Source organism: Nelumbo nucifera, chromosome 5 (genome assembly GCF_055504915.1).
Source record: "Nelumbo nucifera cultivar China Antique chromosome 5, China Antique-T2T, whole genome shotgun sequence".
NCBI classification, from domain to species: domain Eukaryota; kingdom Viridiplantae; phylum Streptophyta; class Magnoliopsida; order Proteales; family Nelumbonaceae; genus Nelumbo; species Nelumbo nucifera.
In genome coordinates, this window is record NC_142653.1 from 10,488,319 (window position 1) to 10,502,765 (window position 14,447).

Sequence of the window (14,447 nt, forward strand, 5' to 3'; positions counted from 1 at the left end):
AATGTGGCTTGGACGCCTAGCTGAATGGTGATGAGCTGGAGAGGTGGCTTTGATGCCTAGCTAAATGGTGACGAGCTGGAGAGGTGGCTCTGATGCCTAACTGAATGGCTCTGATGCGACCTGCAAGGAAACAATGTCAGAGTGCTCGGGTTGCTTTACTCGGGGTGGGCACTCCAATGCTTAAGTTAGCGAATAAGAGATTTTAAGATAGCCAAATGTGAGAGAGCTGGAGAGCTGTGAGAACTAAATTGCCCATCTCCCCCCTAGAGTTGGAGGTGAGGCCTTTATATAAGCATTGTTTGGCGTGAGCATCACGCAACATGTCCGGGATCTCCGGGAGGACGTGCCTAACTGCTCTGAAGTCCTTGGAGGTAGTCAAGGCCAATCTTTGTGCCTTACTCGGTTTCTCTCAAAACATTCGGTGTGGGAGCTGACTTCCGAGAGACTCAGGAGTGATGGGATGCATGTAGAAATCGACGGTGAGCACGTCTCGTAGGTCGCCACATGGACCTCAATTAGGTCGGCAAGCCCTCGAGGGAGGTCGCTCCCCATGTCGAGGTTGCTTTAGCTGATACTGACGAGGTACCATAGGTCAGCCCTAGACAAGGTGTTGCTAGCCGCCCTGAGTCGTGGACGAGGTCGCTAGCTAGGTTTCTACTAGGTTGGGGGTGGAGGCAGGTCGCCAGGTCGGCGCTAGAGGCAGGTCGCCAAGTCGGCGGTGGAGGCAGGTCGCCAGGTCGGCGATAGTGCTAGGTCGCCAGCTGGGACTCCATCGTTTTGGCTAAGGCAAGTTGTCGCTTAGGTGGTTCTGGGTGTCATCCAGTTGTTCCGAGATGCCATGTGTCATGATGTTAGTGGAGGGCCAAATCTGCCCTCATCAAGTGTTATTACCAAAAGTTAATAAATACGATTAGTAAATTACCAACAATTAAATATTCTTATTAGTATGGTTAGTAAATTACCAAAATTAATAAATATTGTTATTAATTAACTCATCACGACTTTTTAAAGTAATATGGGTAAACAGTTAGGTTCATATTAATTAACAACATTTTATAGAAATTGAAAACTCTTTAACTAATTTCTACAAAATTGAGAATTATATTTAAGAATTATCAAAAAGTATAAAATTTTAGTTATTGCTATTATTGTAGATAATAACTGAATGTAGGTAGGGGAATAAAATATTACAACATTGGAAAATGAAATTACTAATTAATTTATATCGGAAAGTAAAAGATAAAATTAATATAATTTTGTTAGTAAACTATCTAATAAAAATAAGTATTTAATAACAATTAAAAATAAATTTCAATAAAACTTCATAATTACACAAATGTAGTAAAATTTTCAAAAATTTCCATAAAATTCATTTTTGTAAAATAATATTTTAGAAATTAAAATATATAAAATTTTTGAAAGTTTATTTATAATGTATTAAATAATTATTGAAATTTGTTGGAATATTTTAGAAATTTTAGGAAAAGCTATTACATTTGATAGATTTTGGAAAACTATTGAAAGTTTATGTAATTTTCATTGTAAATAATGGAAAACTATTAAATATAAAAGAGTATGGGAAAGGGAAAACTGTAATTTGAACCAATAATTACACAAAATATTAAGATAAAGTAGTATAATATTGGAAAAAGGAAATTATTGATTAGTTTATATTAGAAAGTATAAAATAAATAAGTGTGTAATTAAATCATTTAAAAATAAAATAAATTATTTAATAACAATTTAGAAACAAATTTGAATAATTTTTCAAAATTACACAACGTAATAAATTTTCCACAATTTTCATAAAATTACATTTTTTAAAAATAAAGGCATTTTAGTGCACTTTTAGAATTTTACCATGTGGCAATGTTGGGTTGATGGGGGAGTGGGTGTCTTGCCTTGAACCTGCCCAACATAAGGCACGGGGGCGGGGAAATTTGAGGAGTCCCCATCCTTGACGAGGAGTGTGTGCCTTGCCTTGAACTCTCTCGACATTGAGGATGCGATGGGGAAATTCGAGGATTTCCCATCTCCGTTCCCCTAACGGAAAGTGGGTGCCTTGCCCTGAACTCGCCTCACACTAGGGATGGGGTAGAGTGTCTTGACTATAGGGCGGGGATAGGGATGGGGTGCCTTGTCCCGAACCCGCCTTGTTGACTTTCCTATATAATTGCTAATTATTAGTGAAATTAATAAAAACGTTAGCTTTTATAATTATTTTTATTTATTTAAGGTCAATCAAAATTTCATTTAAAAATAATGAAAATAATAATAGTTATTAAAATTACTACAAATGATTAATAAAATTAAACTTATTAAAAATATTTATTCATATTAAATTAACAATAATTATTTTATGTAAATCAACATTAAATAAAAATAGAATTATTAAAATTTTAAATATTAACAATAACATTAAATACTTTTAATTAATTCACAACAAATTTCGATTATTAATTTATCAATTAATAGTAACTAAAACTATTTAACCTTTCAAAATTTTCCGTACATCTCACCGGTTTCCGCTAATATCACAATACAATTTTAATACTTAAAACCTGGAATGCATATGAGGGCCTGAAACTGGAATTACGATGCATACAATTAGCTCCGGTCGAGATCGAGAGAGAGAGGAGTGAGAAACTGATTCGATTCGAGAGCGCAGCTGCGCAGGTCGAGAGAGGAGTGAGAAACTGAGATTCGAACTAGGAGTACCGAGGGAAGCTACACAGCCTACACTCACTTTTGGGGTGAAATGGGAGCTAACGGGACGAATTCCGTCGTATTAGCACCGCATGAGGCTGAGGCACTTGCGTGTGAGAAGACACGCGGCGTCTTTTAATAGCGTGGGACGTTTTTGAGGCGCAAGTTTACGAGGGCAGATTCGAACTCTTACCAACATCCCAAGGGTCAAGGGATGATTTCCTCCTGACAATGGAAACAAAGGCCACGTCATTGAGTTAACACCCCAATGAAACACAGACACGTCATTAATGGAAATTAAAAGGTAATTCAGATGATGTCTGAAGTGAATTTATTTCCACCGCTGTCCTGTTCATTTTTTCATTTACTCCATCGCAACTCGGAAAGGATGCGTGTGTTCTCATCACTCAACTAATCACAAGCAGCCAATTCAACATTCTTGTTGGGTTTGCAGTTTGCACAGAGATCACACCAGCGCCCCACAACGACCTACAGCACATCCTAACCGTATATTGGAAACAGGTTCCGATGACAGTACGGGAGATGTTCCCAGTACGCGGTTGGAATGTGCCGCTGATGTGAAGAGCACATGAAAGACAAAGTCCACGTAGATAGAACTGTGTAAAAGACATGGATCCCACCACCATCAGCACATTCGAATAAGCAAGAAACTTCACAGCCAAGCTTTTGTAGTTCCTAGCTTCTCTCTTTGCCGTGTCTACTATAAAATTCTCCGTTTTGAGATTTGCAAATGCATAGAGTGATACAGATATCATTGTCACTCCCCATCCCCATTCATGATTCATGGCAGATCCCAACTATTTTAAATGGATTCCGACCCAACTCCCGCCTGGTTTTCGATTCCATTTCCATCCCACCGAAGAACAGCTCTTATGCTACTATCTCAATAACAAGAACAACCAGGACATCGACAACTACCGTAACCTCTCTGTTCCCTGTACTTCCATCACCGATGTTTCGCTCTTGGGCTTCAGTGTGATTCAAGAGATTGATTTGTATAAGTACGACCCTTATGATCTCCCGGGGATTGCGTGTTTTCCTTTCGGCATCCGTGGATGTAAGAAGCATTGGTATTGTTTTACGGAGAAGGCGATCAGTGAGCGTGCGAAGAGGAAAACTAGAAGTGGGTTCTGGAAGAGAAGGGGACAGGCCCGGGATATTGTGGGTGGAAAAGATGGGGTTTTGTTGGGGAGGAGGAGGGCTTTTGTGTTTTACAGAGGGAATTCGCCTCGTGCAACGAAGACTGATTGGATCATGTATGAGTATACCCCCGTTGATCGACTAAAGGTAAATAAACTGGGCTCTGGGAATTTCGTTTTCTCCCTATTTCTTTTATTTTCTTCCGGTGGAATTGTTTGATTGTGCTTTTTAGGAAAAATGTTCTTCTCCTACTGTTATTTTAATAAGTATGCCATATCTGTATATTTGGTCACCCTTATCCTCGTTGAACCGTCAGTCTTCCACCATTCTAAAATCCCCCTCCCTCCAAATCATGGAGCAATTTAGCAGGTTAATTAAGCAGCTAAAAGTTTCTTTCTTGTTCTTTCACTGCTGTTAAAAATAGCGAGTTGTGAACTATTTTCTTGATTGTAGCGTTAACTATTTTCTTGTGAAGTACATGCAAAACATTATGCATGGTTTGCACTTGGGGGTTTCATAAATACCTGTTTAATCTCATATTAACCACCAACAAGTTAGAAGAGCACATTTTGTTGCTTCTTAGGAGTAAATATGAGATTAGAAACATGAACAAAGAATCACATGAAAAGCTCCAACTAATTATTGATCAAAAAGGAAAGAAAATGGAACTAATTAGTGATTCCTCATCCATTGTGCCATCTAGAGGCATTTGTACTTCAACCAACGTTCTAGCTTGAAAAGTTTAAGACCTTAATGCTAATTGTTTCAATCATTTGGAATTGGGGACTGAAGAGTTTTTATACATTTCTTCTTGGTGGAAGAGTAATGGTAGCAAAATAATATAGTAAGGTGAAGCATTTAACAGAGTGATGCAGAACAATCTGGAATTGGAATTAACCTGTAAAGGAAGTAGATAGTGAAAAAAAAGTACATAGTGAAAATCGTAGAGAAAGGCAGTTTAAGTTAGGTTTGTCACCATTCGAGAGGACTATGAAAAAGTGTAGATCAGGAAGATGCAAAGAGTCCTAAACTGCCACACTGGGAATGTTAAATACAATATGTTGTCTGGATTTTCTTATGAGGCTTGGGGCAAAGCTGCTGAATAAATCCGGAAATATCATATGCTCAATTGAGTTGGAAAAGTTTGTGGATCTGAAGGGTATTCAATTCAATCCAACCCAACCACCCCCATAACAAAATATCCTTTCCCCTACTTTTGCTCATAAGGTTGCCTGCAAGAGCATTGGCTGATTTTGGGATCTATTTGAGTTAGCTGTTGCAACTAGATGCTAAGGATCTAGCCTCTCTCATATGGTTCTAATTTCTGAAGAGGCCAAGGATCTACCTTAGCAAATCTTCTAGTGTACTACATGTCAATGTTTAGGATGCCACAAGGGATAGTGAGGAAAATTGAAAAAATCATGAGTGATTTTCTTTGGGAGCCAGGGGAAAAAAAGAAGGATCATTTGGTTAGATGGGAAAAAGGTGATGAAATTGAAGGTGGAAGGGGGTTAGGAAATTGGTAAGGTTAGGCTGAAGAACCAGACTCTGCTTTGCAAATGGCTTTGGAGGTTTCCAAATGAAAATGAGAAATTATGGCACAAAGTTGTTGCAAGCATTCATGGCATGTCGAGAAACGGATGGGGTGCTGGATGTCTTCGTAGGGCTACCTTGGCTGCTCCCTGGAAGGCCATCCATGATGTTCTCCCTACCTTCCTAAATCATATCAGGTACGACTTGTCTTCTAGTAGTAAAATCATATTTTGGGAAGATGTGTGGATTGGGGATACTCCTCTGGGTGAGAAATTTGCTTCTCTTTGTGATTTGTCCAGGTTCAAGTAGTGTTTTAAAAGTGCAAGGCGCAAAAAAGGCGTAGGGGTCAATTTGCGCTTGAGGCGCAAGGCGAGGTGCGCGCCTTTTTTGAAGCAAGGCGCAAAAATACAAAAAAAAAATTCAAAAATAAAAAGAAGTCAGAAAATTCAAAAAAAGAGAAGCCAAAAAATTCAAAAAAAAATATTAAACATAATATTACTAAAAATATAAAGTTAAATTTTAAAATAATGCTTTAAAAAACCTATTATCTAAAATTAAAATTCATAAACATAAGATGTAAAGCATATTCAAATGAGAATTTAAAAATAAAATCAAACATATAAAACATTTTCAAGCATATAAAAGCTCTAATCTCTTTTTTCACTCAATTGCAGTACTTCACATAGCTATGCAATGTAAAACATATTACATTCCTGATTCTACGAGCCGCCTTTGTGCCACGCCCCTCGAGGCAAGCCCAAACAAGTCCACATTAGGTCTTAAATTCTTAATTTTCACACAAAAAAATAATGATTTTATAGTTTTAATTGCTTTTTAATAATACATTTTATTAGGATGAATGAATGAACAACATTGGGGGTTCATTCATTCATCCTAATAAAATGTATTATTAAAAAGCAATTAAAACTATAAAATCATTATTTTTTGTGTGAAAATTAAGAATTTAAGACCTAACGTGGATTTGTTTGGGCTTGCCTCGAGGGGTGTGGCATGGGGGTCCGGGGGTGGAGCCCCTGGCCCAGCTGTTATGTTCAAAAAAAGCAAAAAAGCGCCAAATTTTCAAAAGGCGCATGCTTGGGCTGAGGCACAAGGCACATCAGGCGCACCAGGTGTGTTCCTTCTGAAAGGGCAGGGCTGCACCTAGGACCTAGGCGAGGCGCATACCCTTAAATGTGCCTAGGCGTGCCTTTTAAATCACTGGGTTCAAGGGTATACCTATTTCAGATTTCCTAAGTCAACCATCTCACCTTCCAGGGTTGAATTGGAACTTTTGCTTTAACAAGAACCTTAGAGAGTCTGAACTTCTTGTTGTGTCCAAGCTGTTAGGATTGCTGAATGCAGTTTTCTTGGGAGAAGGTGGGTCAGATTTGGGGTCCTAATTCTGACGAGTTGTTTTCTTGTAAATCCCTTCTACAATCGTTGGTTGCCACTCCCTCTTCTCATCTTTTCCCAGTCAAAGAAATTTGGTGCCTTCCTACTCCCTCTAAAATCAATGTTTTTTGTTAGGAAGTATTTCATGGTTGTATTAATACCTTTGATGTACTTCAAAGGAAAAGACCAAATTGGTGCTTGTCCCCCAACTGGTGTGTCCTGTGTAAGTTGAGTGGTGAGACTACTTTCCACCTTCTAATACCTTGCCCTTTTGTCAGTTTTATTTGGAATTGGTTTACTTCCCTTTTTGGGTGTAGGTGGTCTTCTCCTGACAGGTTGGAAGGTTTATTCAGCCCTAATGGTATTAGTGGCATGAAAAGGAGGGGTAGGATTCTATGGAAGTGTACTAGAGCAGCACTACTTTGGATTGTTTGGGAGGAAAGAAATGCAAGAATATTTGGAGGAAAAGAAAAATGTAAGGAAGCATTAGTTGAAACAATAACATTGAGGGTGGCACATTGGGTAAAAAGATTGAAGTTGTTTTCAGCTTTTAAGGTTGAAGACTTTTTTAGGGTTTGGGGACTTATTGCTGTCTCCTCATCTACGAGACAACAGTTTTTTGAGGCATTGGTCTCCTCCAACACATGGTTGGAAGAAGCTGGACTTTGATGGGAGTTGTGTGGGTAATCCAGGCCCTTCAGGCATTGGAGGGGGCCATTAGAGATGAAAATGGAAACATTATTGCTCTGTACTCAGGTCCTGTGGAGTAGGGTGATGTGGCAAGGGCAGAGTTTCTAGCTACAGCATATGGGGTTGAGAAGGCTAAAGAGTTGGTTATTAATAGACTGATCATCGAGGGAGACTCAAAAACTATGATAAAATGGTTGTAGAAAGGGGAAGGGGTGACATGGCAGTTGAAGAATGAATTCCGAAGACTTAAATGGATGTCAAGGAACATGCCAATCCAGGTGGGATAGGTTAGGAGATCTGCCAACAGTTTGGCAGATAGCTTAGCAAAGCAAGGGGTTCAATGAACACATATGTTTTGGGCACATTTGTAATTTTGTTCCGGGTCAGCTTACTAAAGCTAGCTTCTTTCACAACTTGTTGTTGTATCCTAAAGTTTTCTAACTAATGAAATCTTTTTAGAGTTATTGATAAAAAAAAAAAAAAAAAAAACTTCTTCAGGAGAAAGCAATCTTGGTCAACTTATGCAAGTGACTTCTTACTGGAGCCATTAGTTGTGTTGTGTTGAGAAGCTAACAAACCAAGATCAAGAAAACGATTGCAAGTAGAGGAAAAACAAGAAGAAACACAAAACAGAGTAGCACAGAGCACACACAGAGATTTACGTGGTTTAGCTTATAGCCTACGTCTACGGGCATCAGAGGAGAAGAAATCCACTATCAGACAGAGGTTGCAGTTACAGTTTTCATAGCCTTCTCACCAAAAACCTACCTCCCGAGTCCCAATACACTTGAAGTTCCCTCTCTTTGTATCTCACACATCTAGGTTTCCAAGATACAAGATAAAATTTGTGTAAGATAAAAGGCTATTTATATGTAAAACCCCAAAACTAGGTCGGCCCTACAAAACTGGTAAGTAATGGATTTGCTAGTCCGGCCTGTGAGTTCAGTGTCCTGTGAACCTGGGACCTGTGAGTCCAGCTTGCGATTCCAGGATATAGCAAGTCCAGATGAATTGTGAGTTCCACATCTTTGTGATTCTGGATTTTGTGCGAGTCTCAAATGCAATTGCCTCGATTGTGGTTCCCCTATCACTACGAGTCCATACCTTGGGGGCTCTCTGCTTCCACCACAAACTACTATGAAATTTTGCCTTCGAGGTTTTCTCAACTTTGTCGGGTTGGGTCATGGAGCAGATTCACAACCTGGAATTCAAGGCACCACAACAAGTTGTCTTCAATTAACAAGACTAAACAATCTTCCTCCTCCTGTCACTTGTTGTGACTAACCACAGGTTCGAAAGTGCATTCATTTTTAAATCTGTCCATAATTCACATATATGTCAATTTTCCATCTCAGCATCCTCATCTCCTTGCGGTGTTTCTTGATTGCCAACATATCCCATAAAGCATGGCAGGCCTTTTTGAGAACTTAAATATTTCCCCTTCATTTCAATTGTTATTGCTGACTACTTCCAAAGGGTGCTAATTCAGTAATAATTAATACACACATTAAACTTGCCACATGTTCCATGTTTCAATGATCACGATCCAGCATTGAATTTGTTGTAGCTAAACAATATCCAAAGAAAAAAATCACAAGCAAGGACACACTTTTAACTATCTGTTTTGAGACTTCAAAAGAAACATCTTTCCACCATCCACTTGAATGCGGTAAAATCAAATGGTTGTACTTTTCTTCACATGCTTGTTTTTATATTTGTGTTAGCCCTTATCATAGGTGCTAAGCATGACCCATGATCCAGTGGTTGGCTATTGTCTATCGCAACTTATCTACCAATGGGCCTGATCCAGTGGTTGTTTTTTTTTCACAATTTTTATTTGAATGAGTTGAACGGTTGAGCTGCTTGACCTGCACCCAACTCCAAAATGCTTCTTCAGAAGAACACCAAAATGGTTATCGTCTGGTGTGAGCCTGACAACATTGGGAGATAATAAATGGAAAGCTATGTAAGTTTCTTTTTCCAACTTTTTAGAGAGGGTAGTTTTGAAAAAAAAAAAAAAAACTTACATTGTTCGGAAGTGGAAGAAAAGCAGTTTTATTGGTATTCTAGTAGCTCCTTATTGAGCACCCTTTGGTCCTCAATAATATGGCCTAACTTTCTTTGTCAAGAATATTTAGTTATGTTATATCTCTTTCTGATATCTGATGTGAAACATTTTTTCTTGTTTTGAACTATGCTGGTGTAATATTTGGGAGGATTACGAAAATGAATTTTCTTTATGTTTGGATGGTTACATATATGGCCTAACTTTCTTTGTCAAGAATATTTAATTATGTTATATCTCTTTCTGATATCTGATGTGAAACATTTTTTCTTGTTTTGAACTATGCTGGTGTAATATTTGGGAGGATTACGAAAATTAATTTTCTTTATGTTTGGATGGTTACATCTTATATCTTTTTGATAGATAACTGGAAAAGATTTCATTTGATAAAAAGAGAGAAGAACATACTGTGACAAAATGACAGCATGGACAATAAAATAAAAAAGAAAAAAACAGCATTAAGCTGACCCACAATACAACTAAGAGTAGGGATACAATTTACATATCAATCCCTGGCCCTGGAGAACCCCATACAAGATATTGCCTCAAAGCACCTGCTTTTGTTAAGGAATCAGCCAAGTTATTTTCACTCCTAGGAATCTTGTTTTACTCTAACGTAAATATAGAAAACGAATGTGGCATTAATATCAAGGTAGAATCTAACCATTGTAAGGTGTCAAATGTTTCCTCCTATTCCATTTCATTTTTTTCCCAATAGTATAATGCTAATTGTTCATTTTCCCAATTAGTAAACTCTGTAATTTTCATTTCATAGCAGTAAATAGCTTAAGTGTGTGTTTATATTTGTCCGTCAACATCCTTATAATTGTTCCACAGTGTTGCTCCCAAGCAAAACTGAAGGAAATGATCGGGTGTGGGAAGTTTTTTTGTTTTTCTTTTCCAGACAAGCTCCAAATTTTTTTCTTTATAGTTCTCATTAAATCCATGCTTCTGTAATTTGCAGGATTCCTTCGTTCTGTGTAGAATATTTTTGAGATCCCATAGTGGAAATATAATATCTGAGCATATCCAAAGTTGTTATGCTGAAAAAAATGTTCCCCAAATGCATGATGCTGGCATAAGTGTTCCTTTTACACAAAATGATGCAGATTTAGTATCTGGCGTTTGTGAAGTACCATTGCATGAAGACAGACATATTGATATTCACAATGAGATCCAAGGGTCTCCAATGAATTTGATTAGCAAGCCAGATTGTCCGATTGTGGCCCAACAAGTTACTGATGGATATCAGTTCCCTGTGGTTGTTCCGCAACACAATGAGCATGAGTTGGTAAAACCTCTTAACAATTTCTGTATTCACTTGGAACGTAATTCCCATTTTCTCTCTCTGCTTGATAACATTATGATGACTTAATGTTTCCTCCCCCCAGACAACATTTTCTGTCATCTCATACATAAAGGTGCTGATCAATGAGTATCATTAATGTCTGACTTGTTCTATTGAGCATTTATGTGCCCAGTAAGATCCACCATGGCATGAAGCCCTGTGGGCTTTGATTTATAAATCGATGCATGCTCTGTTTGGTGTGGAATCCTTGGGGGGTTGGGTCAATTAAGAATATAATGATGCATGTGTATGTCGAGTCAAGGGAGATTTATAGAGCATCTGATTAGCAGTTGAGGTGAGCTATTGTCAGGGTAATGTGGGCATTTTTCAATTATCTAACTTAGGAAGCACAGAATATAGTCCTTTTATTTCTTGTTAAGTATGCATGTGCTCCTCACCATTAGCATCTTATATTTCAGATTTGGTAGGATAGCTCTGATCCTTTTAACCTTCTCATGATGGTTGATGTGCAGGTCAGATCCTCCAGCATGACCATTATTCCGAGTATTGGATTTGGTGGTGCTTTGGCAGATGAGTTAATCACCAGTTCCATGTTTCTAGATGGAGATTTCATAGAGTTAAATGATCTGATCTGCCCTCTTTCAGGCATTGATTTTTTGGAATAAAAATAAAAGAACTATTTCCCACGAGATAAATGGCGATTCAGTTGTGACAAATTAAATTATTGTTCACAATCCCTGTTTGAAGAAGGGAAGACAAGAAGCCAAAATCTTTTGAAAGAAAGGATAGGTAAAGAGTAAAGGAGAATATTGAATATGTTGTTGGTGTTTGCGGTGGAATGACTTATCTTATTAAGGTAGTAAAGTGTACCATTTTGCTGTTTTCTATGATTTTGAATCCACACTTAAATATGTATATATTTTGTTCTTATTTGTTTTTCATGTTACTGTTTGGGTCTGAATATGTGAATATATGATTGTGTGATTTCACAGGCATCGCTCTGATGTATAAGAGCAAGACCCACCAGCGGTTATGATGTGAATCGAATGCATTGATGCACCACTCCCAGCTTCAACTCTGCTGAAATTAATTTCAGTCATTTTCTTCTATGGTAGAGGTTGACATGGATACCTCTGGGGAAATTTGAAATTTCCTCTGAATTTTCTCTAGATGTTCATTTTCTCAAGGATGTGTGTGTAAGGGATTGTGAGGCAATACCTGTTCGTGAGGGCAATCCTGGATACCTTTGGCCTGCTATATTTCCATTTGTGAATATTGCTGTTTTGTAGTTTTCATGGATTGTGAGGCATGTCATGCTGATGGATAATGTTTATACGGAAAGCTAGACCTGACTTCCTGAACTCCGACTTTTCAGTGTTAATAAAAAGGTGAACTACAGACTATAGTGCTTTCATCTGCTTAAGTTGAGCCCAGTCCAAAAGAGGCCCTTAATGCTTTTGTTGGACAGCTATTTTTAATTACAGATGATGCCTGTAGCGCTATTTTGTTAACTGGGTACTTATGAGAGCTTCAGAGTCCAGAGTTAGAGTTGCACAAGTTTGACTGTTCTATGCAGTTGGCTGCTGCAGGGACTAGTGAAACAGAAAGCTAGCCCTGACTTCCTGAACCCCGACTTTTCAGTTTTCAGTGTTAAAGTGAACTACAAACTACACTACAGTGCTTTCACTCTTTGGTTAAGCCCTCCCAATGGGGCCCTTAATGCTTTTTTGTTGGACAACTACTTTAATTACAGATAGTACCTTTAGTGCTGTTTTGTTAACTGGGTACTTATGAGAGCTTCATAGTCCAGAGTTCCACAGCAGTCCGCTATTCTGCGTTTGAGTGTTTCCATTAAATATAGATTAGGGTTTAAGGTGGTGTCTCCTATGACCCATTGCTGAGTGCTGATGTACTTACGACTTGGTAAAGTCCCAGAACTATAGTGGCTTATAAAAGGACCAAGGAGACCATGGAAACTGCCACGTTAGTCATCGTGCATACCAACCCACAATTGCAATCTGCAAGTTTGCAGCTAATAAAATATGAATGGGCTTGCTTGGCCCAGACAGAAAGGGAAGGGTGTGATGAGCTTTTTTTCATTTTTCAGAAGTGGAAACGTGTAGAGGGCCCGATGTCAAAATTTTAGGAATCCGCCCTTATCATAGTTTTTATCCCATGGTTCGGTGTAAATCAGGCTGTGTTGGGCCAATATGGTAAGGCTTATGTGTGAGTCAAGCTGGGCCATGCTTCCCTTTCTTGGGATAGGCTGTGCCGTGGGTCTAGATTGTGTTAGGTTGCACTACGGGTTGGGCCTTTGGCTTGGGCTGAATGGGACCAAACTGTTTTTTTTTTTGACATTTTGATTTTTTTTTTTTTATATTTTGCTAAGTACACACTATGTGGGTGTTTGGCATTAATGCCGTTTTCCAAGAAAATGGTGCCATGTAGGCACCACATTAGAAAAAATAGTGCTTCAGAAAATGGCATCTTATTTGGTACCATTTTTTCGTAAAAAACATTGTTTCAGACCACACCTTGGAAATTGGGAAAGTGTGGTTTGAAGCAATGCCAAATTCAACGTTTTCTTAAAAAAACAGCTCGTTGCTGCTAGCAATGATGTGACATCATCTTGGATGTGGGATAATATGACCAATGCTGAAAACGGTTCCACAACACTAGTACCAAATAGAACCAGTGCTGTTTTCCCAGAAAACAGCCTACGTGGCAACACCGCTTCCAAACAAAAAATAAGAAAATGATGCTTATAACTCACACATGCCCTGCACCGATGTCAAATACCTACTAAAACTAAAATACTTCACTTTCCTTTGAGCTTTGGAAACAAAATGAAAAATGGACAATAAATTGGAAAAAATAGGAATTTTATTTCTTGAATTTGAACAATGCAATGATCAATGGATGAATAAAATATAAAAATATAATACAATTAAAAATTGAAAATAAAAAATTACATTGTTGAAAAAAAAAAGACTAATTTAAATAAAATTGAAAAAATACAATACTTTTAAAAATTAAAAAATTACAATAATTGAAATATTGAGTATACAAAAAAATAAAAAATATTGACTTCATCATTTTTCAAGTTCCACTTGCATCTTCATCTCCTTGATTTTCATCATCTTCTTCAGGTGAAACATCATGTGTAACATCATGCACTCCTTTGTCTCGTAATCTATCCCCAACATCCTACCAATCTTTAAGGCATATATGCACATCTGCAGACTTTCATCATTCATGCAACTTCTTTTGTCTTCTAGCACCATAATACCTACACTAAAACAAGACTTCAATGGAATTGTATATATCAAAGGGATTAGTAAATCACTTGCCATAGCGGCAATGAGGGGTATTTTGATCATTATAAAGTCATTTATCATTTTACCTAAATACTCCTAAATTAGTTGTTATATAGTTCTTGGGGGCATTATTATCATTTTATTTCCCCCAAAGGCAAAATACATAAATACCCCCTATATAGTTGTTGGGGGGTATTTCTGTACCCCCCCCCCCCAAAAAAAAAAATGAAACTAGCCATTGGGGGGTTCCAACAACTAGTTTTTTAGGCCCACG

At 37.9% G+C, this 14,447-nt stretch overlaps 1 protein-coding gene across 1 annotated transcript; it reads left to right on the top strand.

Annotated features, from left to right (window-relative positions):
- Nucleotides 1-3,371: 3,371 nt before the first annotated feature.
- LOC104606645 (NAC domain-containing protein 71-like) lies at nucleotides 3,372-12,279 on the top strand. Its single transcript, XM_010271951.3, has 4 exons — nucleotides 3,372-4,014; nucleotides 10,512-10,838; nucleotides 11,369-11,712; nucleotides 11,849-12,279. The coding sequence occupies exons 1-3, from the start codon at nucleotides 3,511-3,513 to the stop codon at nucleotides 11,519-11,521; spliced, it is 984 nt and encodes a 327-aa protein (XP_010270253.1). The 5' UTR covers nucleotides 3,372-3,510; the 3' UTR covers nucleotides 11,522-11,712; nucleotides 11,849-12,279.
- The last annotated feature ends 2,168 nt before the right edge of the window (nucleotides 12,280-14,447 follow it).

Coding starts and splice junctions, on each gene's coding strand:
- LOC104606645 (XM_010271951.3), top strand. CDS start 3,511: ATGGCAGATCCCAACTATTTTAAATGGATTCCGACCCAACTCCCGCCT. Junction 4,015..10,511: donor CCCCCGTTGATCGACTAAAG/GTAAATAAACTG, acceptor TGTAATTTGCAG/GATTCCTTCGTTCTGTGTAG. Junction 10,839..11,368: donor AACACAATGAGCATGAGTTG/GTAAAACCTCTT, acceptor GTTGATGTGCAG/GTCAGATCCTCCAGCATGAC.